A 26762-nucleotide genomic window follows, 5' to 3' on the forward strand; every position below is an offset into this window, starting at 1 on the left:
GGCTATATGTGTGTTATGTATGACAAAGTGGCCAATAAACATATTTCAAGTGTTACAGTAAATGTGTTGATCTAAACAACTGTGACATTGGTTATTTTAACAAAAAGTTTTCTTTATTCTTTTGTTTTATCACGCTTGCATAGATGGGTCATTTTAGACCCATGTGTGTAAAACTTGATGTATTAACACAAAACCTAGGAAACATTCAAATATGAATTTGTGATAATTGAAAACAAGATATTTTGAATATTCATAATTCATGAAATTTTATAGATCATGAAATATTAAATGCTCAAATAAAGTGATTTCAAAAGGTGAAACAAAAAAATGCCAAGCCATGCATGAAATAACATAGGAAATGAATACGGGTCTTTTTAGACCCATGTTGTGCATTAGAAGGAGCATAGCTTGCGCATCAAAGGGTTAAAGAAAAGGTTACAAAGATTACATTTTTGTGGTAATCACAAAAATGCCACAGTTGCTGTCGATTGAGCCCAACATGTACTGAACATGGAATATTCAGAATTATAATTGCCTGGAAAAACATACATTTCCAAACCTGACAGATTCTAAAACTAGTTGTGAAAAAAAACATGATGACAATTAAACATTTGAAGACAGGATTCTCTGAAGTGCAAACACTAAACATGCTCACTTGAAACTGACCAAAAAAAAAAGCTAGTGGAAGAGTAAGCTCTTAAATTTGAACACTCCTGGAAAAGCGCTCTGAAGGGGAGTATTTGCAGTATTTTACTTTTCCTCTATTGGATTGGACTCTTTTATACTCTGTCCTTTTGTAAATGGTCTTAAAAATGAGACGTAATAGACTAGAGAGAGTATCACTCTCATTCTCTCTTTATGAGAACAACTCCCGTTCCAGACGTTCTCACAGTGTGCTGTCTTCATATACCGTTTGCTGAGGGGCTCAGGCATGCATTTGACTGTAATTCAGTGTGACTCAGAGAGCTTTAATGCTGCTTTACCACCCAAAGATCCAACCCCCAAATTCCGCCGGTCACTCTCTGAGAGCTCAGCTTGAGTCACCAGGGAGCTCTGAGAACTTTATGGCACAGAGTATCAGCTTCTTATATGTAACATATCTTTTTCAGGATATATCCAGCAATATTCACTCAATTATAAGAAAGTATTTGTAATTCATAATAATCTCTTACATAAAGCCATAAAGCTTTTTTCCACTCTCAACTTTGCTGCAGAACTGTTTACATTTGGTCTGAGGTTTCCACATGGGGTTGATGTTAGTATAAACACATGCCTCATGAGAGAGACACAAAGTGATTGCAAATACTGTTTCAAAAGAATTTTGTGAACTCCTGGAGCCAAAAAGAGCAGAGAGAGGATGAGTGCCTGCAACTCTGCTGGAGCCAAATCTACATTGTTGAAGGAAACCCCCCAAATTACAGGTCTCCCATGATCTGATAACTGTATGATAAAGAATAGCCTGTGGTGAAAAGAGGGAGCTGTTGAATGTTGATGGCCCCCCAGGGAAACAGAATGTGATGTGTTGATACCTTTGCACTCACTGGATAGACTCATGGAGGGAAGTAGATCAATGACTGCTAACACCTGTATGGGCAACTGTGGCATGGTGACGAGCCTTCTTCACAGCCTATAATGCCACTTTACGAATCCATTGTCAATAATAATAATAATAAACATATAGGGCCTATATATAAGTTAAGAATCAATGTTTTCCTGCAGCCCACGTGTCAAACGAGGATATTCTTAAAGAAAGGAGAAGTGAAACTTGATAAAAATACTTTTACTTCTTGTAAATGTCATTGGATATTTTAGTGTCTGTGCAAAGTGCTTAACTCTTTCCCCGCCATTGACTTAATTTATAAGAAAACGCTTCCCTGCCATTGACAGAATTTTCTGACTTTCCGTGTTTTCCCTGTTATATGGTAGGGAAGCGATATTACACGTCTTCTGAAAGAGTACAGAATCTCCTGATCAAAACACAGGTGGAAAAAAAAGCAGAAACAAGATGTATTTTACATAAGCAGATGCATGTAAAATAACGCGATAATCAACATTACAAATACTTTACTTTCGACATCTAACATCAGCCACAAACATGGTAGACCGGTCTTATGACATGACGACTAATAATACTGTGAAGTCAGGTGACTTACAAACAATGTAAAATGATAAGAAAAATTCCAAAATACAGTAAAACCAAATTTAGGAAGCAAAAAAAAAGATAATAATTCAACTGGGTATACTATGGAAAATCACAATTATAACATTAAAATAATTATATATACTAAATATAATGTTCAATAATTCCACATAAAATAAAACCACTATCATTGCATTTACTGTTGAGAGTAAGCTTTGTAAGATTATCACGATCAATGGTGATGGAGGTCTGTTCTTAAATATTTAGTGAAAAAAAGAAAAAATAGTGAAAAAATACAACGTAAATCGTAAAAATAAAAAGTATACTGATACTGGTGAATCATTCATATGCAGAAGCATAAACTGCTGAAGATGGTCACTGCTGGTGCTAATGCAATATGTAAGTTAAAGAAATTGCCATCAGTGTTTCTGTTTGCTAACAATCACAGGTTAGGAACAGGTATGGAAAAAAGATAATTTCACATGGACAACACGCAGCTTTTTATAAGTTTACTAGGAGTGTTGAGTATGCATATAGTATGCACTTCCTCATGGTGGCAATGTAATGAAATCATGAGTTGTGTGCCTTATATTGCACTTAGTGCTTTGTCAAGTCCTTAATGCGTAGGTCCTTAAGATGCACAAGGTTCTCCAATCGGTTTACTTTAATCTGTAAAATCTGGAGGAAAGTAGAACATTTAAGTGATATTCAACAAGGGTTGTAGGATATCTGCAAACAGTGTTTACAGATTATGTAGTTCATTATGTAGTGTCATTTCCATCCATATAAACTGATGACTATTCAAATGACTGCAGAAGTTGATAAAAGGTGGACATAAGGTGGACAGTTACTGAATTTCTTTTTCTTTCAATTGAAATGCAAACAGTTGCAATTATCAAACTTCAAGCAGTTGAATGTTTTGCTGAAAACCTAAAAAATTGTCTTACTTATTGTCAGATGACAAATATCACATCTGCGGAACTCACAGTGACTCATTTAACAATCTTGCAATCTCTTACCACAACAGTGACAGGAAACATGTCGGTGTACATGTGACCTGCAGCCCTTGACCAAATGCAGGGAGAACAGCACAGGAAGGACAAATTTCCTTTTGCGACGCAAGCATCTCTCACCAGCTGGCATTGTATGCTAAAGGTGCTGAAACTAACTTGTTAGTTAGGTTTTGGGATTTGCAAGTCATAAGATTTAAAAATTTTAAAGAATATCTGTTGGTCTCATGCAAGAAATAAAGATTTAAAGGGGTCCTATTATGCCCTTTTACGAAGTCTTGATTTTGTTTTTGGGGTGTACTATGCTTTCATGCTTGATTGTTCAAAAAACATATTATTCTGAAATACTAAATGTGTCCTAGTGTGTTGGCACCGCTTAGCGGAGAAGCACGCGTTCGGGAAATGTCACGCCCCTTACCATAACAGCAAGCAGGCGAGCTGAGGCAAAGCTTTGCCCTTTGTTTACATCGTAATACCAACATAAAACTTAAAATTGGAACTGTTAATAGAAAATGCAACTAGAAATAATAAGACATACTTACAAGTTGTGATCCACAAACAACAGATTGTCCCGACAAAGTGAAAACTGCTCCATTTCAGGAGAAGCTTTTGTGCGTAGCCTGCATTGTTTTCTCTTAGTCTCTAGAAGCTGTCCTCAGTTGGGGTTATAATGTTCAGAAACAGTGTTTAATAGAAATTTTAACTACAAGTTTGTCAGCCTTAGGAACTGTCTTCTCTAGTGCAGCTCAGCCAGGCCTCGCACCTTTTTTTGCGTATTCCGTGGGCAGGGATTATTTAAATGAGTAACATTGTGACTTCATAAGATCCGTAAAAATCGTGTTTTAGTCCAAACGAATCGTTCGTTGTAGTTCTTGGAAAGTGGATTCTGTTAAATAAAATATCTCCCTTTGGAGTGGAGCTTTGTAACCTGGCAAATCTTTTTTATGCTCAAGCAGCAACATTACAGACTAACTAAAGTTGAAAAAGTGAAAAAGCAGAATAGGACCCCTTTAAAATGAATTATGCACATTAAATTTGTGTTGAAACAGAAGTATTGATAGATTTTTTTGGTTCTGTATTGGGACGTACATCCAAGTGTAACAGATTATCAGAAAATGATAAAATGTAGGCTGGTGACTTGGTTGTTGATTGAATTTTGAAATGTGGGCATTGGATTTAAGACTAAATGATTGATAAAGTTTGTCATTTCACTGGAAGATTGAGATGCGTTATTTTTTATTTGAAAATTACGATGTTAAAATAAATAAATAAATAAATAAATAAATAAAATGTATAAATGGATGAATCATTTACAATAAAATCAATGACATGCATTTTGTAAATAGATTTTAATTTTCATTGATTGCTGAAGGTGCAGAGTATGGTTTCTGCACTAGTGGCACAAAACGAAATTGCAAACATAATGACTGTTTCGATGCAGGTTTCCTAAACCTTCCCCCCATATTTGGTCAGCAGACAAACAGGCAGCTAAACCCTAATATTCATGCCTTTGGTTGAGCAAACATGTCTAATCTCAGACAAACAAAGCAATGCTGAAAGTGCCAGAGATCAACAGTGTTTACACTATATGGGAAATCTCTGCATATCAAGTTGGATTTTGTTATTGTTGTTATTTTAACATCAAAACCTTACCTCAACAGTCTCCTGTAAAGTCAAAATTTCTTGCTCCTTTTTCTCCAAGAGTAAACGGACAGATGGATCCGCATTTGATCCCAAGGCTGCAGCAGCACTAGGCAAGATTTACAACAAGTCCATTATAAATGTATATCTTTTTTCACAGGCCTACATCAAAGACCTCAGAAAGTTCTATTTAAACAAAATCTCATCACTCAATACCTGACTTTGCCTGTTTTCATCACAGTGGTTGGATTGGTGGCTGGAGTGTTCTCAAAAACCATCATATGATTCACTGTAATGTGAAATGTAAGAAAACAGAGAAAGGAATAAGGTGATATTAAAAAGAAACAATACTTTTTTTTTTATTTAAACATGTTTGGTTTTGAAACTAACAAAAACATGGTAAACATGTCCTGATGTACAAATATAGGCGACAGCCTAAAACTAAAGTGCCGGGTCTTGGCATAGACCAGCTTCAGGATCCCTCCAGGCTAAATTCAGCCACCAAGACCTTATCCTCATGATACCCTGCATCAATTTCCTCAAGATGAGTGGTACACCCCATAGCTCATGAGAATTGCTTAGCCAGGAAGGCTAAACTAATTAGACTCCATTTGAACCCATTAAACACAATAAGGTCAAAAAGACACATTGACGGGGCACCAGACTGTAACAACGGAGCAGTAGAGTTTTATTTGGCTTTAAGCTTTGAATCATCAACACCAGCTGTGCTTCACCTTATAAACATAGTAAAAAAAAGTAAAAAGCACAGGACTCCCGTTTACTTAAAAGAAAAGGTCTGCACTTCGATAATGTGATATATCAGAAACAATCTAGCCTTTCAGGTCTCATAATAGACTCAATAGTCTACTGTTGGCTTGAGTTTGCTATGGATGAAAAGGGCTTTTAGCCAAGTGTGTTGAGCCTGTTGGAAGTGATAAGGGCTATCTGGTAAATGGAGCTGATGGACGCAGAACCTTTTCTATCAAGAAAAGAGGGAGTAGGACCTGAAACCAGATGTTGTCATGACTAAGACGCCATGATGATGAGGTGTGGGAAATGGAGGGTTGATCTGGCCCTTCTCCATGTTATGTTAAGAGTACAGACCATGCAATGCATTTGGCCTATTTCTAAACACAGCTGACTGTTTTTATTCCATCCTCATACATATGGAAACAATAAGTTTCCATAACTGTTTATCAAACTAAACTTGAAACTGGAGCACCTGTATATTTATCTAATATATATATATATATATATATATATATATATATATATATATATATATATATATATATATATATTCTATCTGTGGATTCTTATAAATTAAAATATCTTTAAAAAACTGTATGACTTTATTTCTGTGAAACACAATAGAAGATATTGTATTTTAGTGGTTTTTCAGTGGTATTCTTCAAATATTTTATTTTATGTTTCACAGAAGAAAGGTTTGGAACGACATGGTGATGAGTAAATGATGACAGAAATGTCATTTTAGGTTGAACTAAGCAGAAGGCCTGAGCACACAAAACTTCAGACACTTGACCACTCAAAAAGGTCTTTGCACATCTTCTTTGCACATAAAAGGGCATAAATAAACTCCTTAGAACTTGCGACACTTTATTTGCTAATCTTGGTAGTTTGGTTACTGAGGCAAGGGCTGAGTTTTCTGAGTATTGTGACAATCAGCCCATCTATGAACACTGACCTGTTCCTAAAAACATAATGATGACACATTTCCATGTGTTCAGATTTGATCTGTTTAGACAAAAGATGAGCTAATTAAACAGTGGAATTAGACTACATTCTTACTAGCATCAAAAATAATCATCACAATTCATATCCAGCGGAGACAGGAAACACAAGTCTACAGTTCACATGTCCTCCCTTCACAGCAAACAGTTGATATGGGTGGGAACACTGGCCACTGACTTCCACTAACACATTTAGGTGGGTGGTGATTGAGGTCAAACCACATTGCGTCACATTTATTTATGGGAGTCATGTTCTGTAAAGGTATAGACATGGTTTCGTCGTCCTTCTTGAGCTTAAAGGGATAGTTCACACAAAAATAACAATTCTGTAATTTACTCACCCTCATGCCATTCCAAATCCATAAGACTCAAAACACAAATTAAGATATTTTTAATGAAACCTGAGAGATTTCTGTCCCTCATTTAAAAGTCCAGGTAATCAAAATTTAGGCGATCCAAAAAGGTCATAAATGCGTCATAAAACTAGTTCATAAATCGAGTTGTTCAATCCAAGTCTTGTGAAGAAACACAATCACTTTATTTGATGAATAGATGTCATTTTGTGTGCGCTGAAACAAACCTTATTGGTTCTTGTGCATCACACACACGTTTGAGGTTTAATGCTTACCAAATGTGATGTGCTCTATGTATGAGTTTCAATCATTGTTTAGATGTAAATAAAAGCATAATTTAAATCTGTTCATAATATAGGTAATGTGATCATATATTTTCACAATACTTTTTGAAGATTAACCAAAGTCTTATGGGTTTGGAACGGCATGAAGGTGAGTAAATGATGACAGAATTTAAATTTTTTGGGGACATTTTACAAACGACTAAAACATACTGATTTGTGAAGTGACTGTTTGATAAAACAGTTCATTAACAGTCTTAATGAACCTAGACTCAAAGCCAGTCACTAGGGATGGGTCGATACCAAACTTTTTTTAAGTTGATATGATATCGATACTTTTTGTGATTAAAAATATTGTGATTAAATAATAAAAAATGACAACATAAATATAAATGAATTAAACTAAAATACCAACAAAATAAAACATGTGCACTTTCTTAAAGATTTCTTTAGCTTCTTAAACTTCTTGAACATGCCAAATTGGCCGTAGGTGTGTGTCCGTGTGTGTGTGTGTGAGTACCAAGCCATGTCATGGGGAGGGTTGGGGAAAGTCCTAGCAACCTACCCCAGAAAAAAACATAGTGAGAGATGGCCATAGGATCACAAAATGGTAATAGATTGATAGATATTGACACTGCAGTATCGATGCGCCCGTCCCACAGCCCCGGGTGGTCTTCGCCAGGGCCTCCCCCACCTACTCCTGAGCCATGACCTTCATGGCATATCTCTTCAAAATGACCTTCATTGCCTTACTGTAGCATATAAAACTTGAAAAGCTATAGTCCCATTTCTGTGCAACATGTTTTACAGTATCTACCTGGTCTCAGCTGTCCATTTGATGTGCTGTAATATTCCAAGTCCTATGAAAAAGGATGAGACAGGGTTAAAATACTGCTCAATCAATGAGCATACTGCTCATTTTTCAATTCAGAATAATGAATGATGCAAATATAATGTACAATGCAAATTCACACAGACTCACCTGTGTACTATCGAATTGTTTTCCTGGTCTCTTTTCCTCTATCTTCTCTTTTAGAGAGCAAAGGACTGGTTCAATGTAGCCTGCTGTGCTGTCCACAATTTTCTTCAGCAAGTCCTCAGGTATTTGAAAGTTCAGCTTAGAGAAAACTTTTCTGAAATGAAAACATGATGCAGGCGTGTGTTGTTCAATTCTATACAAACATAAGGAATGTCTTGGTAGTAAAACGTCTCGGTTACGTAGGTAACCCTCGTTGCCTGTAGGAGGGAATGGAGACGTACTTGGACGTACCGTATTGATTGGGATCACGTTTAGGGAGGCCGTCATCTTCGAGTATTGATCAAACGAGCCAATGCAAATTGACGTGCAAGATTTGCAACTCGCACTCCGCCCTGCAGTGCAGGTATAAACACGGAAGCAGATGCATACGCCATTTGTTTTTCACTGAGGAGCCGAGCGGAGCCCGGAGTCAGCGGTGGTCCAGCAATGGTGGCGACGGGACTACGCCTCTGTTCCCTCCTTCAGGGAACGAGGGTTACAAATGTAACCGAGATGTTCCCTTTCAGTTCGGTCACGTTCGACGTAGTTGGACGTACCGTACTGATTGGGATCCCAATTAAAACGGCACTTAATGCTGCCACCTTCCAGTGCCTAGCGAAAGCCTCCTGATCCCCCTGCCTTTATTGAGGCGGGGATGGACAGGGCTTAGGCCAGGGAAGTCCATTGCTGTTCCGCATGACCCACTCAGGCAGACTTGGATAACACTGCGGAAGCCACATCCTGCCCGTTGGGAGGTATGTGGAGGTTGCACATATGGACTGGGCGTTTCCGGGCAGTACAACATATGGAATGTCACTGAGGTGGCTCCAGCCTATAGCAGGGGGGAGACAACACCAGTCAGAGATGGCAGAGCAGGTTCTGCCAAGGGAAAGACACGGGCTCGCCGCAGGAAACCGTACCGTGAAAGAATACATATTTGGGATTGCCGTAGGGATCTCCGTCTGCTTCTGTTGGGCGGAGTTCTCCACCGCGTCGCCGAAGAGCCCAACCTGGGAAATGTAATTCCCTGTCAGTAATAGGCTCTATGCACGAACGCTGCTGACGTATTTGGCAATGGCAAGGTCTCTCGCTCTCTCCCTCTCTCTCCACGCTACACGGTTTGGCGCTGACGCACATACAGTAGGCTATGTTCTGTCTCGCATGCGCAGATTCTAGGAGATTTGAACTAATTTACAGTCATGTTGCTGTTGAATCAGTCAGATCAGCGTAGCACTCAATAATCGGGACAAGAGAGGTCCCGATCGGGACAAATTAATTAGGGCCAAAAATCGGGACGTCCCGGCTAATTCGGGACAGTTGGCAACCCTAGACGCAGCACCGGATGTAACTGGGCGGGCTGAGACAAAACACGGAAGCGATCGTGCATAGAGCCTATTACTCACCCTCATGTTGTTCCAAACCCGTAAGACTTTCATTCATCTTTGGAACACAAATTAAGATATTTTTGATGAAATCTGAGAGCTGGCTCACTCCTTCATAGGCTGCAAGGTAATTGATATCTGCCAGCCCAGAAAAGTTAGTAAAGACATCGTTAAAATACTCCAAGTTTATGTCACGAGAATATTTTTTGTGCGCAAAAACCCCCCTAAAATAACGACTTTATTTAACCATCTCTTCTCTTCCATGTCATTCTCCTAAGCTGTTGACGTAGTGTAACAGCGCAGCGCTTCTGCGTTGTACGTCAGAATGTAGGCTCACTATTGGCCGACGCTGGTCATGTGTGTGATGCGTGTGATGCTGGCCAATTGAGTGCCGAAGTTATGACGTTACTTTGTAGGCCAAAACGCGGAAGTGAGTTAGCATTTTAGCACTTCCGGTTCCCTCGTCCTAAAGTCTATGGGTTTTTTTAATGGGTTTTTGCTAAATCGCCTGAAATAAGGTCTGTGGTTAACAAAGCCACTAAATGTTTTCACATTTTGATCTAAAACACGTTTTGACATAAAACACACCAGTTATAACCTGCTTGTGGTTTTTTAAACTTTATTGTGTCTTAAAAATATCTGACGGCTTTATTTAGGCTTCAAAATGTATAAATTTTGGATGAACTTGTAAAGATTATCTTGATAGGCAAAACGTGTAAGGGTCACAACTCTTTGTTGAACACAGATCTTATTTTTTGCGATTTTCCAAAAGTCTATGGGGAAAATGCATAGCTTTTCGATCGAGGGAACCCATGCGCCGCTAGCTTCCGAGTTGTCCTACAAAGTGACGTCAAAACAACCCAGAAGCGCTGCGCTGTTACACTATGCCAACATCAGCTTCCGTGTTTATACCATTTTTTACAGTCTATGGTTTATACCAGCGCTGCGGGGCGGAACCTATGGGCGGAACGCGAGATGCAAATTTTCGCACGCCAATGTGCATTGGCTTGTTTTATCAATAACAGCACGGTATGTATGACTACGTCGAACGTGACCGAACTGAAAGGAAACTGGCAACTGCTCTTTCTACATCATTCCCCCCACTGATCGACATATGATGCCCAAGAATGCTGTCTAGTTAGGCAGCTCATTAGGTTTGGAGACCCAGCCAGTGTTATTGCTGAGGTGTAATGTCACATTCCTGCAATCCTCCGGGGAATGTGGCAAGCGACACGCGGGGGTCAGATAAGCACTGCGCTGTTTGCATTACTGTCTATGTGGAGAACAAATAAATATACATGCCTGTTCAGGGTGCTCCAGTTACTCAGCTTCTGTTGCGTGGAATGTGCGGGCGTGTAGTTGTGCAGCTCCACCAGCTTAGGGAAGAAATGCTTCACTACTTCTGCAGCCATAACTGCTTATGGAAACCATTAAAATACTCAGACAATATTGAACTGAGAAAATGTCAGTTAATTAGATGATAATATATAATAATATTTCATTATTTTTATCTAACGTTAGTCATTGTTCAAATGCGATGTCAACAAACATGAATAGTTAATTAGCTATTGGTTTTATTCGTTTCTTGAAGGATATACCTCCGTCGCTAAAATCTCTTGATATATTCCGTTTGGTTCTGGAGAGCGGTATCTTGTCTATCCACGCGTAGAGGTATTGCAAAGTTTCTTCGTCTAATTGTTTTGGCCCATCCATAATTTGAAACAAGCGTTTGCGTGATTAAAGCCCGAAACTGTAATTCTCAGAGGAACGCGTATTATTATGATTGTTTGAATCGTTACTAGGCAACGAAAATACAGGGCGCAGTAGGTCATGTCGTTACACGTGAGAAGCGATTCACAATAATATGGAAATAAACTAAAACGGATTAAAAAAAGAAATTAGAAAAACTTTATTATAGTAAACAAATGTAAAAACAGTACATTCTCTCATTAAAAAGTAAAATCAGACCAGCTGAGATCATTGCAAGTTTGAATAATAAAAAAATAGGCAAAAAACAAATTCATTAATTGCAAAAACCTTAAAGATCACACACACAAAAAAAAGTGTAAGAAACTTATAAATAAGGCAAAGTCTGAACATAAGATAATCACTAAAGCCAGGACGGATTATGTGTGAGAAATGGCACCAGCCTGCAAACGCAGGACGCAAAATAACAAGAGAGTATGGAAAAAATAATTAAAAATACATAAAATGTGTTTTGAAGAACATGATGTATGAGAGACTCTTTGCTTTCCCACTTAAGAGGCAATGTGATGTAGACTTACAGGGAGAAACTGAACTGACTGTAAACAGCTGCATATAACACTCTTTAAAATTAAAATATAAAATAAATAAACAGCAAAGACAACCAAAGTACAATAAAGGAAAGAAATTACAAACAAGTTGTACCAAAAGTGTAACAAAGGCGATTCCTAGAGTGCAAATGCTTTATTCTGTTTTACCATCTTTAACTGCATCTTGTTATTCAGATCAATACCACAAAGAAAGATGAGCTTTTTTCAGTTTAGACTTCTTCTTCTGAAACTCCCAGTGATTCATGGTAACTAATACTGTTCCAGATCATCTGGGCCTGGCAGGAGGTTTTAGTGCAACTTTCTGGATTACCTACGGTGAATGTAAAAAAGCTTTAAAAACACTGACATTTATTCACACAACTGAACTGTCAAGCAGCTTGAAAAAAATAGTATCAGCAGTTTTTGAGACAAATGAAAATGCTTTTATAGTTTATAAGTGAACAGCTAAATGTAAAATTGTACCCGAGGTGGAGTGAATACTGGCTGCATCCCAGTAGGTTTCACTGGAGGCACTGGAGGCTGTTTTGACTTAGTCACCTATCAGTTCAAACAAACAAGGGATAATATTATTGCGTGGTATTTACAATATGTTAGTAGGCTTGGATGCTTTCTGTTAAATCAGTCATGAAAAAATAGCTTCTTACAGGTTTAGACACCAGTGGCGGTAACGGTCTTGATGGAGGAAGTGGTTTAGATGGTGGTGATTTAGTTGGAGACTTAGATGGAGTTTTTTCCTGAAACAAAATTTAGACATGACACAATGCTCTTTAGTCTCACATAGACAAAGTAATCTCTGTTTTATGTCACCTCTGCAATGAGCTTGAAGGCATTAAAAGCAACCAACATTGAACTGACAATTATATTTAATCATATATACACTACCGTTCAAAAGTTTGGGGTCAACTTATTTTGTATGTTTTTGAAAGAAGTCTCTTATGCTCACCGGAGGCTACATTTGATCTGATCAAAATACAGCAAAAACAGTAACACGGTGAAATATTATTACAATGTAAAATAAATTTTTTCTATTTTTAATATGTTTAAAAATGTAATTTATTCCTGTGATGGCAAAGCTAAATTTTCAGCATCATTACTCCAGTCTTCAGTGTCAAATGATCCTTCAGAAAGCATTCAAATATTTTGATTTGGTGCCAAAGAAACATTTCTTCTTTTTATCAGTGTTAGAAACTGTTTTGTTGCTTAATATTTTTGTGGAAATTGGCATGCATTTACAGTATTTAAGGATTCTTTGATGAATAGAAAGTTCAAAAGAACATCTTTTATTTGAAATAGAAATCTTTTATAAAAGTATTCATTTCTTTTTTTTAAATCTGACATCAAACATTTGAACGGTAGTGCACAATCTTAAGATTAAAGGTTATTATTGGCATCTATGATTCCATAAACAACCTTTAACATTCATGAATCTTTCCACTGCACAAAAGGTTCTTTATAGTGCAAAAAGATCCTTTAGATTATTAAAATGTTCTTCACACTATGAAAAAGAACAGTTCGTTTAAGAAAGACTGAAAGGCTCTTTGAGGAACCTTTGTTTTCAGGAGTGTATAACAAGATATTCTAGGACTCACCTGAGCAGGATACATGTTTCTGGAAATGCCAGGAGGTGGGGCAGAGGGTTTCACAATCTAATTGAATATGGACATATATTATATATATTTTTAAAAAACAGTTTTAGTCATGAATAGATTCATATAATTAAACAGTATTTTTTGATAAGATTAACTACCTGTTCTTTCCTAGTTTGTGGTGCATCCTTTGGAGGCTGTGCATAGTGAGAAATAAGTGATTGGAATTCAGTATATATTCAGAAGTTCCTTCATCCTAAAATGCACTTTTAATGTGAAGCACAAATTGAACAGCTCGTTTCAGGGCTAAATGAATGATTTTACCAATGGTGCTGGTCTCCAGGGTGTAGCCGGAGAATAGAGAGGTTTGCAGGCCAGAGTAGTGGATGAGTCAAGGAAAGTTGGCTGACTGATACGTGGTTTTGCACATCTGGGGCTGTTCTTTGCACTTCCTGGTAGGAATGCCGGATTGCACTGTCCTGAGGAAGTGTGGATGTCCTTCAAAGACCTTTTAGAAGATAATTTAAAATAGAATGTCCTTCTTTAATAGTATAATATTTTTACTGAAATGAAAACAGACATTGAAAGTGCATTATTGACAGTTAGGTAACAGATCCTACCTTTTCTTTCTAAATTCTGTTATTTTGTTCCTGTGACACACCAGTGCTCCAATTAAAATGATCAGTCCAAGGATGACTACAGATGCAGACACACCTATTATCACAGCTTTTCTTTCTGTAAATCAAAATCACACATTTGAAATTGCACAGAGTTAGTTTTGCATGGACAACAATTGAATTACGTGAAGTACTGTACAGTTATGGTAAGGATGTAATTGGTTTACTTTTTGAAAGTTCTGAGAGTTGGACATCACAATGGGGTGGTGCCCAGCCTGGATCGCAGTGACACTTCCTCTCATGGTTACACACCTTTAAAATGTAAGTCAGTAATATGTTTACATGTGTTTATGCTTTCAAAAAGATCTGTCTATAAAGCAAATATGAAAGGGAATATAAATATATTTTAAAATATTCTTCTGACTTTTAGCACATTTGAGCGATATGGCTTTTCACAACATCACAGTATCACAGCATGAAAAACATTGCATTAATGTTTTTCTTCTAAAAAAGTTTTTAAAATAATATAAAACTGAAAAAGAAATCACACACCCCATGATTGTTGCATTTATCAGAGCAGTTCTCAGTGCCGTATATACTAATGTCTTGACACAGGCTGGTGTAACACACCTGTTGATTGGAAAACATTTAAAAAATAAAATAAAATAACTAAAGGTTTTGTACACTTTGTATTCTGTGTAAGGCAATATACTGGACATTATTTACTTGCCTTATTAGTGCCACATTTGGAGCCTGCTGGAACCATCCCTAAGTCTTCTGTGGGCGAGGGATCCACAGCCATGTAGCAGATTTTTGATGGTAAAGTTAGTACATATTTGTTCATGGTTATGGGGAATTCATTTCCCCCATAACAGTATATTTTCCCACATTTACTGTGCCTATAGGATTTAGAATACCATTGTGTCATTAGAAAGCAATGAACAAAATACTATTTTTAGTCTTTATCCATCAAAGAAGAGTTAAGTTACACTTACTCAATGCTCTTGGAGGTTCCATCAATTACATTATGGTGAAAGCAGGTGTCAGCATCCACCTCAGCATCTAAGCATATACAAGCTATTAATTTTTATTAATTAATTTGATTAATTATTTATCAATTTCTATATAAAAGTTGTATAAGTATATAAGTTGTAAGACTTTTATGTTAAAGTTTTTGTAAATGCATAAAAAAGCATCCAAAATGCCATGTAATCTCGCCCAGTGAGACTAGTACCTGATCCCCACAGCATCTTGCAGTGTTCCTTTTGTGTTGGACATTGTCCATTGTAACAGTAGCCCTGATTATGATTGCAGGGGAGTCCATTCATCTTATACTCATCTTCAGGACAGAAGACCGACTCTCCTGTACAGTACTCATCCAAATCACAGTCGTGAGCACTCTTTCTGCACAGGCTACCTAAATGTTTCAGCTAGAGGGGAGAATGAATGACAGAAATTAAGGCAATAATCTACTTTCACATGTATTTTCAATTGTCTTCTTTTGGAGCCTGGTGGGCGGCTTTTCTGATACCTGGCAATTGTGGCAGCACTCTCCATGTGCACAATGGGCACCTTCGGTCAGTCGACAGGTGGAGGCATTGCAGCAGGGATTGTTGCATTCCTAAAATCATTGTTTACAAAGTTTTTGTTTCTTCATTGTTTACAAAATGAAGAACTTTTTTTTTTAGAATACACTACTGTTTGAGTTAAGCGTTTTTAGAAAGAAATGTATACTTTTATTCAGCAAGAACATGTTAAATTGATCAAAAGTAACAGTAAAGATCCAATAAAGACATAATGCTGTTCTTTTGAACTTTCTATTCGTCAAATAATCCTTAAAATATGTATCATGGCATCCACAAAAATATTAAGCAGCAACATTGATAAAAATAATAAATGTTTCTTGAGCAGCAAATCCGTATATTAGAATGATTTCTGAAGGATCATGTGACACTGAAGACTGGAGTAATGATGCTGAAAATTCAGCTTTGCCATCACAGGAATAAATTACATTTTAAAAAGATATTAAAATAGAAAACCTTTATTTTAAACTGTAATAATAGTTCACACTATTACTGTATTTTTTACTGCATTCACTAAAACATTTAAAAATGTCAAAAACGTTGAATTTTTTTTACCGACCTCAAACTTTTGAACAATTGTGTATTATAGGCTACTCAAATACACACTTCTATTTTAGTGATGTTATGCTGTAGCTGAGAAACTGACTTGACTCATCTAGAGAATTTCAAAACCAAGATGTCAAACCTCAACAGTTCCGCAGTCACATTCTTCGCCTTTTTCAACAAAAGCATTTCCACACACTGGGCCTCCATATAATTCACGCTCATTCGGCACGTCTAGCAGACAGCTGCTGTCATAGTTCTGCAAAAATGTCCTCAAGGATGATTGACTGCAAGTACTAAAGGAATCAGGGTAAATAGCCCTGTTGGAAGAATATGAAAGAAAATGAAGGTTCTGAGGAAGAGTTAAACTGCAGTTGCTTATATCTTCACCCATTGTATAAATATATGCATTTACAATTAGCCTCACCCAATGGTATCTCCCATAATGCAGCCATTGTTAGAGGAGCATCCACAGTTTTGATTATCATGTGACATACCCAGATTATGTCCCATTTCATGTGCAACGGTAGAAGCCACTGCAATGCAATTGTTATTATAGTCCTTTGCAAAGAAAAAATATCTTATGTTATTTACCACAACCAAAGCTTTATTTCAAACATTAGAAATGTAGCACTTTTTAATCTATTGATTTACATATATACACGTGTTCTCAAAATATACCTCATTCACAGCACCAGAGGATGGAGAGCACATAGCATACATTGTAGCCAACCCAACCGTTGATCCAACAAAATCTACAGCACTGAATAAAAAAAGAGAATTTAAGTCATTAAATGATGTTTGTTTTGTTTCAAAAATCCACAAATAAAATTTCTAAAAATAAATATCGATAATTGTATATGGATCCTAATGCATAGAATAGATCAAATCATCCAGGCACTCACATAGATTTTATCTTTTAAAAAGGCATTATTTTCAGGGAAGGGCTACATATTAAAAAACACCAACACATATCGGCCCAAACAGGCCTTCATCAAGCCGCCTGTTTAAAACATTATTTTCTATTACTAAATAAAAATATGTTTAAAGCTTGTGGTGAGACACATTTTAAAGGGAACAGTGTTCAGTGTGAGTACAAATGTGGCAATCTCAGCACAGAAACTGGTTAAGATGAGCAGTCAGTGACTCACGTAATAAAATGGGCATTGTCATGCTTCTTTCTTTTGAGCAGGCTATCCTGACGCCATTGTAAAAAACGTTCCAGAGTAAGATTTGGTATATTGCTGACATCAATCAAGTCTCTTTGAGACCAAACTTCAAGTCCAACCAACATGACACGCATGTTTAACGGCCGGTAAAGCTGAAAGTGAAAAAAGTTGTATTTATTCAATAATTATTACTTTAAAAACCATTCCATGCAAACCCTATTATTTAATAATTTAATAATAACCAAAGTTTTTTGATACCTTGTCTACGTGATTTGCAACCAACATCATTCTTGCTTCAATTTTCTTAAAACTCCCAAACTTCTTGTACTGAAGAAAATGTATTTTAACAATATGAACACAACACATTAGTAACCAAGATATTTCTTCCTTTAAACCACATTCATACCTCCGTATGATCAACGACCAAAACCATCTCAATGATCCGCTGTCCTCCACTGGGGGCTTTGTTTTTCTGAAGGACAGTTGAAAAAGTCAGTGTCATAAAACTTTTAATGGTAAATGCATTATAAATAGACAATAGGTACAAATTAAACATTCTGCATAATAATGAAACAAGTAGCTAGTCCAATATTAATCAGATTTCAACAAGAGATCATTATAATATCATAATCATACCATATATTTGTTCTTATGCAACCCGCTAGACTTAGGGCCAAGGTTATAGACTGTGTCATTAATGTATCCAAAGGCCCCTTGCTTGGTCCTTAAATGCTCTTGCTTGTAAATAGCATGGTCCCCTTCCAAAGACTGTTCTAGGGGCTCAATCAAGTAAACTTGATTGTTCACCCTCAGAAACCCCCTACAAAATAAAGAAGATACAATATTTCAAAGGGGGCGAAATGTATTATGTGCCGAAATTGTACATATAGTACAAATTTAGTCATTTACACTAGACAATGTTATCCAAAGCAACTTATTACAGGCAAAATCCCCCCCAAAAAATTTAACTGTGAAATATCTTTTTTAATAATATAATATATTTCAATGTTTTTAATATTCAATCACCTTTATAATTAACAAAAGTTGCTTAAAATTAACATTATCCTTACTCCATTCCAGAGCAAAGTCCGACACTGACTGAAGAGTCTTCAAGATCCTGGATGTGTCCCTGATAGTAGCAGTGATCCTGAAGTGAAAAAACAGAATACAATGTTATATTAAGCAGCAATATTCACATTCTATGTCAGACAGAATTAAGCTGTTTTACTTTTTGAACATACAATATTGTCTGAAGACTTTGTCTCTGAAATTCCATCTTCGGTATAATGTGACATGGTGTAATGTTTTCCTAAAAGCTCCCTGTGAAAAAAAAAAAGAAATTTAAGGCTGAGTGTGAATACAAGACCTCCTCTAAATATTGTTTAGAGCATAAGCTGTTATAATATTGTCACATTCTCACCTATTTCGTTGCAAAGATATTGTTAAGTTCCTCCCATCTACAGCCAAATCATATTCAAGTTGTTCAGGATATCTCTAAAGAGGTGAAAGCAAGGGTGCATGAATAAAAGTCGAATCAAGCATCCCAAGAGATGTCAATGATATTTCAGATTTGCAAAAAAATAGTGTGAAAAAGAGCGAACCTTGAGAGAAGAGGCGCTCCTTCTCACTCGCTCTTCCAGTGCCTGAGGTCGGAGTCGCACCACATCATAGCGCATCACATGAGGTAAAGCTGGATTCGCTGCCTCAAGATTCTCTAAAGCAACAGTCAATAAACAAATCATCAGTATGTGTAATCAGTAAGTTCAAAACACATCACGCGATGTGACATGATTCGCGTTGTAAAATAATCCTCATAATGCTGTGCGCTCACCCCATGTATAAACAAAAGAAAGCAGTGATATAAATATTCCAGTGTATCGCATGGTTCACTGTCCAGTGGACTTGCTCGGGGACTCGTGGTGGGCTGCTGTGGGAACTCATACTTAAAGTTAATGCTCCGCCTCAGTTAGATTTGCATAAACAATACGACCTCCTTATCCGGTAACAGCAAACTAGTCACTAATGAGTCACGGCCCAAATGTGTTAGTATTTTCGGGAAACAAAATAGAAATACAAATTTTCAATAGAAAAATCATTTGATAGAAGAAGAAGAAAAAAAATCCGGCTAGGTATGCCTACCACCCAGAATCAATATTAATGCTAATTTGGTAGATTTTTTTTGTAGTTCATCAATCTTTTCAACTCCATAACTGGAATGAATATGCTTGTGTTACAAAGTATTTATTAAAACTTTCTGAGGGTTAAGATCACTAAAGTAGCAAATCATTTGATTGGTAATACACTGTCAAAAACAATTAACTATATCCGAAACAGAATGTCACTTTTAAATACAGGCTAGCGCTTTATACAATAGGCCTACAGATTGTTTCAGCAGCTTTATAGTGATAACCTGAAAATTATTCTATGATGCAAACAGAGTTCAGTTCTGTTGCAGCTCTTATAGAAAACTGTGTCATTATTCAGCCGAACGCAGCAGAAAACATAAACCTATTCCTACCTATCGTAGGAAAACCTACGATATTCAAGGTAATACAATGTATCACTGTTATCCAGAGACACATAATTAGATCAATTAAACTCAGAACTGTTTCCACTGACTAAATATTACAAATGCTGATATTCAGATTAAATGACAAAATTAAGAAGAGCATAGCCATTCATTAGCCTAAATGTGCTGAGATGAGATTTTGTCATCTCCTGAAGGATGATGTCATTAAGGATAGGCTATGTTCGTTATTACAAAAAGGATATTGCAAAAGTCTATAGTTGGGACAGAAAGTGAAATTCAAGGTCACTTTTTAAAAAAAGTCAAGGACACTTAAAAAAAAGTCCTTGGCCAAGTGTTTTCTTTTTATAATCATAAGGAAACACTTGGCCAAGGACATGAATAGTAGTAGTTAAAATGTAGCTATCACATGTGCTATAAGAAAACAACAAATATTGTTATTTCAAATTGTTATTATGTTGTCAGTAATATTTTATCCAATAATATATGATGGGAGCATCCAGCATCCCAGCCGTTTGAAAAATGATGGATGAACAGCATAACAAGAATGACTCTACTGACATCTTGTGGTTATTTTCTGCAGGTGCAGTTTTTCTTAGCTTTTTTCTGCTTAGGTTTACAGTATTGTTTATCAGTATTAGACTATATACTGACTATCAGACTATAAATCAGACTTTTTCTATTTGATTGCACTGGTTTTGCATCAAAATAAAATTACAAGTTTCTCATGAAATCTGCGTCATCAACGGGCTTTTATTTTGAAAGGGCGATGACACGGAATCGCATGGCGGCGTATACGCGGAGTATGTTGACATAATGCTGCAACCCGAATTAATTGAACTGTTGGGGTCTGTAACACCAACAATTCTTGCAGATAAGATACCGGTGATTGAATATAGAAAATACGCTTGTCTTGATTTACAACAAGAAGAAAGAAGGGATGAAACTGCTGTTTCACCTTTTGGATTCAGACCTCAACGAGTTCGAATTGCTGTAGAAGATGAATTTTTTGAGGTTGGTAGATTCGATTTGGTCGACAAGAATTTTGCTCTTCAAAAAAGTGCAATCCTTCTGGCAATATATCAACAATGGCATGCTTTTCTCTCAATATCTTACTTAACCTAAGAGTGTCAAAGTAGAAACTTACTTGCCTGACCACGTGGCGATGATATTTACCAATATCAATATCCCGATCTCATGTTTCTTCTTCATCAGGATGGCGACATACACAGGCACATGTACCTACGAGATGTCGTGACGGCTATTGTATATGACGAACAACCTCCAACGTGAGTGATGTCGCTTCACCACTGATATTGCTTTGTAGTTTGGCAAATTACTTAAAATCGTTAATAATCATAATAATTGGTAGATCTTATTGAGATCATAATTGTTATGCATCATAATTGTTAAAGCTATTAAATAATTTTCATATGTCTATAAAGAACCTCAGTTGTTCAGCTCTTAAAATGTCCTTGTATATTTATTCTAGTTCAACTGGATGTGATTCTTTCTCTGTTGCTGTCATTGTGACTCGCTAGATTACTATTAATATTATTAGTGTAGTTATTAGTACTATCATTAAGTGATGTCAATGTATCTCATGAGGTGGGGGGGGTATTTTGATGAACATCGTCTTGCCTTGATAAATGTATCACTAATATCTCAAACCTCTTCCCAGTATCTCTGAGTTCAGATGTCACATAGCTGGATGCAAACAGTTATTTGACACATTGGAAGGGTATGAACACCACTACAATTCATTGCATCGAAATGTATGCTCCAACTGCAAGCGCTCATTTCCATCAAACCGACTGCTGGAGATACACATCTTGGAGTGGCATGACTCGCTCTTCCAGGTCATGGCGGAGAAACAATGCATGGTAATAGTACCACCAGATAGGTCATAGGACTGTACTGAGTGATACATGTTGTTGTATGAAGTGCTATGGTTATGTCTTTCATAACATGTTTTTGAGTGGCATGTTTCAGACAGACTATATGCATGCTAGATATAGTTTTATTTACCACTTTGATGAAGGTGATGAGAATTGGAGTGTCATTGATTGCAGGCAATCTTGCATGAATTATTTGGGTGTATATATAGCCTATCTACCAGAAAAGAAAATCTACTGTAAAAAAAATAATTGGATGATACATAATTTTTTTGTAGCGCATACTAACTACAAATACATTTTCCGGTTTTATATTACTTTCTCACTGGAAATACTACATATTTTTTAAAGAATTGATATTCATACACAGAGAAAGTGTTTATGAAATGCTGCCACCTACTGGATTCAACACTAGGAGTCAGTGCGTGTTTCATTGACTTGAAACCGATTTTAAAGGGACAAGAAATAACATTTGTGAAAGAAAATATTAGTACACTTTTCCTCCTCCCCATGCACACTGTCTTTGAACAAACAAATATCATTCAGCGTTGCTGATTGTGTTCTGTTAATATTGCTTTTCAGTATGAGTGCTTGGTTGATGGATGTGGATTGAAATTCAAAACAACCAAAGAAAGGAAAGATCATCTTATCAGAACACATAGCTATCCAGCAGACTTCAGATTTGACAAATCAAAGAAGAGTGGAAGGTTTGAAATTAATATTGATTGTAAATTGTGGACAATTTTAGAATATAGATATTGTACTTTTGCACTCTATCCAGTCACCTCAGTCATTTCAGTGCCTCATACAATTTTTTATTTTATTTTTTAATCATTTTAGAATGTATTTTTTTTAATTATCTTAATGCGCAAATCAACAGAATACGAGAAAAAAAGACTCGGCAACAGAAGGATGCACATATGGAGGTTTCTGAAACAGCAACTATACAACAAGAGAGCTTTGAGTCCATGGACTTCTCTCTGACCCCAGATCCAGAAAGCCTTAAGACTGCAGAAAGCGGACCAATGCATGCAGCTAATCTAAAGCCACAATATTCATACAAGTGAGTGGATTCATGGTCATGGATTCATATAAATGCTTGGTTAAGTTTCATTAACCGGTAGACTCAGTGATCAGAACTATCTGTGTTGATTATTATCTTTCCTCCAGAGTTCCATCATCCATTTGCTTCGGTCAAGGCTCAGTCAGAGGCTTCAGAGGAAGAAGGAAGAAGTAGGCCAAAGCTTTTATTCAATGCAAACAATTGCAGTAATTTGTCGAGAGCGGCATATTTGTAATAAAACTTGTTAAAGCAATCTTTAAAAAGGTGTCTTCTCTCTTTGATATTATTAATCAGATCTAAAACTAAGGCGGTTGTGGCAAGAAATTTAAGTCAAATGTCAAGCAGAATAAATACTTGCACATATATTGAGTAATTTAAATACATATTGTATGTATTCCATTAAGTGTAGGCTATGTGCTTCGAGATCTAAAGATGCTTTCAACGAATGGCACTTTGATTTGCTCTCTCGCTTGATGCTTCAGACACAAATACATGGAACTGTTGGAAGACCTGTTACAAACTTGAGATGCAATGGAAGGAATGTGTGTTCTCGAATGGGTTTGACGAGGATTTGGATTTTGTAGCGCTATAAAAAGGTTATCTGAAGGACTAGCCTTTGGAATAGCCTACCTATGGCTCTTTCGTTTTTCATTTTGGCCGCGAGAGTTCGGCGTTAAGTGTTTGATCCTTTTACTTAAATAGCCTACTGTTTTATTCCTCTTTTTTTTTCTTAAAAAAATAAATAAATAATATATATATATTTAGAAGCATATTCGTGTCTCTTGGAAATGTCGTGCTTCCCATTTAGCGCTTAGGCCTATTTTTAAATTAAATGTCTGTATTCATTCATCATTAAACAATTTAATACATGGAACAATGCGCAGTTTAACAGCTGTAACAAACCTCAGTGAATTACACAGGCTAGCGCTTTTTATTTAGGTTTAGGAAACATAAGAGAGAGAAAAGAAAAAGAACTCCTGGAGGATTATTAGGTTGAAGTTTGTATTTTTTACTTGTAAATAATGACATTGTACACATCAGTCTCTGTGAAGATTTATTTTTTAATGCAAAAGATTATTTTTTCTAATTTGTATATACATATAAAATATACAATAATTTACAGAAGATAAATGTAAACACTGTATAAATATCAGCAATTCTATTTGTATTTTTTTCAAAAGGGCAATGCAAAATCGGTAATATACGCGTATTTACAATAATAAAAATCTAGACATTAATCTTACAACCTAGCAAACTAGCATACATGTAGTCTACTGAAGGGATTATGCCTAAACAGGCGAAAAATCAATAAACAGGCCAAAATACTCTGTATCTAACGGCATGTAAAAACGTTTGGTATAAAAGTTCAGTAAAAGGATGGTATAATGGACTATGCTGTTTGTCTCCGCATAGTTTCTCTTCAATAATGACCAACAGAATAACAAGCATGTGACCATAAAACCGAGTAGTCTGTCAAATTAATGCGGGGGAAAAAAGAAGTGTAGCGGAACTATTGACAGATTTCGTAAATTTGTAGCTATCTGGGTAGCCTATACAATCTTTGTAATATGCTACAAAATATTTGGTTTGCGTGAAAATACATGTATTCATTTAAAAAAGTGGGCTCAAATTGACTATCCATTTAGGCCGAATTTGTCTGCAGGCTTGGAAATGAGTAATGTCATAAGAAATTAAATGTTTTTTTTATTATTATTATTATTTATTTTAGCCTATGCGTTTCTGTTGTCAATCGCAACAAGCTCTTTAAGTTAGAAAAAAACTTTTAAAAACCTAATTATAAGGTCATTTCTTTAATAAGAGCTTTGTTGGATCTGGCGGAAACACTTTAGATCACAGTGTTTTCTCGCGCATCACCCATCAACAAGGGATGCTGATCAACAAGTGGCACTTGCCAAATCGGCTGTGCCCTCAGAAGAAATAATCTCTTGGAAATCGTTTCCTCTGAGACTACAATCAGCCACACTGTGTTATGTCTGCTTGTTTACAATACAAGATAAAGTCTTCTGTATTCAGGGGAAGAAGATTCATTGCACTTTTAAAGCCAATTTGGGGACTCTCACTTTTGGAATAAACTGTAGTTCACAAGAATAAATTCTTTTAAATTGGTATATTTGCTGAAGTTCTTTAAAGAAAACATTTGCTATTTCACTCGTCATTTGACTAACAGAACCGCAGCAGACGGTGAACTGAAGGACGTTCTTCAGTCGGTTAAGACAAATAGTACATTCCGTAGGTCACTGGCCCACCGAAAAGTCCCGGGACTGGTAACGCAGGTCTAGCAAAGGAACTGGACGGTCCGTAGAGGGGTGGAGAACCAACGTGTGTTCCGAGTGGGAACGGAAAGGCGAACGCAGGTAATAATGGCTTGGTTGCAAGTTTCAGTTTCTCTAGTTCGGCCTCTTGAAGCCTTTTTGCCTTCGCCCGTCTGTTTTGAAACCAGATTTTAACTTGAGTCTCTGTGAGGTTGAGTGAATTGGAAAATTCCGCTCTCTCTGCAATAGAAAGATACTGTTTTTGACGAAATTTTCTCTCCAAAGCGAGCAGCTGCGAGGTGGTAAACGGTGTCCGCGGTTTTCGGTTGTTCTTATGTTTTCTGAGGGTACACGGAGGTGGACTTGAGTGCCCTGCGAACAAACAACAAAACATTAAACATATTAAAATGAGAATAATTATATTACGTTGCCTTGATAACAACGAATCCCTGCTTTTTCCACTTATGCTTCGCGTATATTTTCAGCATTATCAGAAGTAGCCTATACATAGGCTATGCGAAATTGGCCTAGCCTGCTTGAAATATGCCTATTAAATTGCCTATACATTCAGATATGAAAATATTGGCCTAGCCTATTTTTAAATCAAATACATCCACAAATTTGTCTTTCTAAGGAATGCGTTTTTGCAACGCAGGCTTTTCTTTGCAGAAGTAGGCTATAGGCTACTGGTAAATTATATTCTACTTTTGGATGATATCAAGACCTTCCTCTACACATCTCACAATCGTTTTATTTTCATACAAAAAGCTATTTCAAATCTAAATAAACTTTATTATTATAGGCTATGTATATATATAAATTCATGTTTATAATTGCCACGCCTCCTCACTGAACAACTCACTTGGCGGAGAAGTGTACGAGGGTGTCTGAAACCAGCCGGACTGTCCCTTGTCATTTAGTTCTTCCATATCTCCTCTCTTGCAGTCGGATAGGTTGGAGACGCTCTCCACTGGGATCTTTCTGTCTGCGTAAAGAGCCATGGGCGAGAGCCTCAGCCGCTCATCTGCACTGGATGTCGGAGATATAATACCAGAATCAGATGACGTGTATAAAGTCCGTGTGCTTGTTCTGTCTGATATTAAAGATTCCACACTGAACGGGAGACTCTGCGCCTTGCCTTTACATCCTTTGACAGTCGCTTTATCGTTGCTTTGAGACTCCTCTTTGTCCGCACTTTTACGTTCCTGTAGTTTTCCTTCTTGGGAGAGTGGCCCTTGAAAAGAATTCATCATGGATGATAGAGGGGCCATACAATAAGAATATGTGAGTCGTCCTGAATTGTACTCGTTCCCCAGTGCCTTTTCCTTCTGCCGTCGCGCTTTTGCGACGCCTGCCTCCCTCTCATAGCAGAGCGCACTCGCAGCTATAAACTTCCAAAAGTTCTCTTTTTTTCCCTGCCGCCCTCCAATCGGCTTGACATTTCACCCACATGACTTTCCGCTTGCTCGTCCTGATTGGTCAAACAAGTTTCTTTGAGACGTCACAATGATTTTGAAAGAAATGTTGCATGGTTAATCATACTTGTCTTGCCGAGGTGGTTTATTGATTGCTCTGGGGGCTCCAGTCTTGGAGGCAAGGAGCCATTTGAGAAGTT

The 26762-nt window shown here is 36.9% G+C and overlaps 4 protein-coding genes across 4 annotated transcripts; 1 reads left to right on the forward strand and 3 right to left on the reverse strand.

Moving 5' to 3' along the window:
* Positions 1–2049: 2049 nt before the first annotated feature.
* Positions 2050–11342, reverse strand: spef1 (sperm flagellar 1). Its single transcript, XM_056257116.1, has 7 exons — positions 11175–11342; positions 10879–10990; positions 8159–8309; positions 7994–8036; positions 5008–5080; positions 4804–4900; positions 2050–2818 (listed from the first exon to the last, which is right to left on the reverse strand). Exons 1-7 carry the CDS (start codon positions 11287–11289, stop codon positions 2738–2740), a joined length of 672 nt encoding a protein of 223 aa, XP_056113091.1. The 5' UTR covers positions 11290–11342; the 3' UTR covers positions 2050–2737.
* A 667-nt stretch (positions 11343–12009) lies between these two features.
* Positions 12010–19356, reverse strand: adam8a (ADAM metallopeptidase domain 8a). Its single transcript, XM_056257117.1, has 25 exons — positions 19221–19356; positions 18991–19103; positions 18810–18883; positions 18631–18709; positions 18460–18536; positions 18026–18209; positions 17796–17861; positions 17648–17716; positions 17372–17541; positions 16902–16983; positions 16648–16781; positions 16363–16540; positions 15626–15715; positions 15329–15524; positions 15090–15156; positions 14825–14993; positions 14647–14724; positions 14322–14406; positions 14098–14212; positions 13802–13985; positions 13639–13674; positions 13481–13537; positions 12536–12625; positions 12354–12428; positions 12010–12201 (listed from the first exon to the last, which is right to left on the reverse strand). The coding sequence occupies exons 1-25, from the start codon at positions 19270–19272 to the stop codon at positions 12157–12159; spliced, it is 2565 nt and encodes an 854-aa protein (XP_056113092.1). The 5' UTR covers positions 19273–19356; the 3' UTR covers positions 12010–12156.
* Positions 19357–20666: 1310 nt separating this feature from the next.
* Positions 20667–23137, forward strand: znf511 (zinc finger protein 511). Its single transcript, XM_056257027.1, has 6 exons — positions 20667–20930; positions 21132–21205; positions 21598–21799; positions 22394–22518; positions 22692–22874; positions 22982–23137. The coding sequence occupies exons 1-6, from the start codon at positions 20733–20735 to the stop codon at positions 23046–23048; spliced, it is 849 nt and encodes a 282-aa protein (XP_056113002.1). The 5' UTR covers positions 20667–20732; the 3' UTR covers positions 23049–23137.
* Positions 23138–24729: 1592 nt separating this feature from the next.
* msx3 (muscle segment homeobox 3) lies at positions 24730–26528 on the reverse strand. Its single transcript, XM_056257028.1, has 2 exons — positions 26010–26528; positions 24730–25519 (listed from the first exon to the last, which is right to left on the reverse strand). The coding sequence occupies exons 1-2, from the start codon at positions 26416–26418 to the stop codon at positions 25104–25106; spliced, it is 825 nt and encodes a 274-aa protein (XP_056113003.1). The 5' UTR covers positions 26419–26528; the 3' UTR covers positions 24730–25103.
* Positions 26529–26762: the final 234 nt, after the last annotated feature.

Source organism: Rhinichthys klamathensis, unplaced genomic scaffold, assembly GCF_029890125.1.
Source record: "Rhinichthys klamathensis goyatoka isolate OS25496 unplaced genomic scaffold, OSU_Roscu_1.1 h1tg000135l_1, whole genome shotgun sequence".
NCBI lineage: Eukaryota > Metazoa > Chordata > Actinopteri > Cypriniformes > Leuciscidae > Rhinichthys > Rhinichthys klamathensis.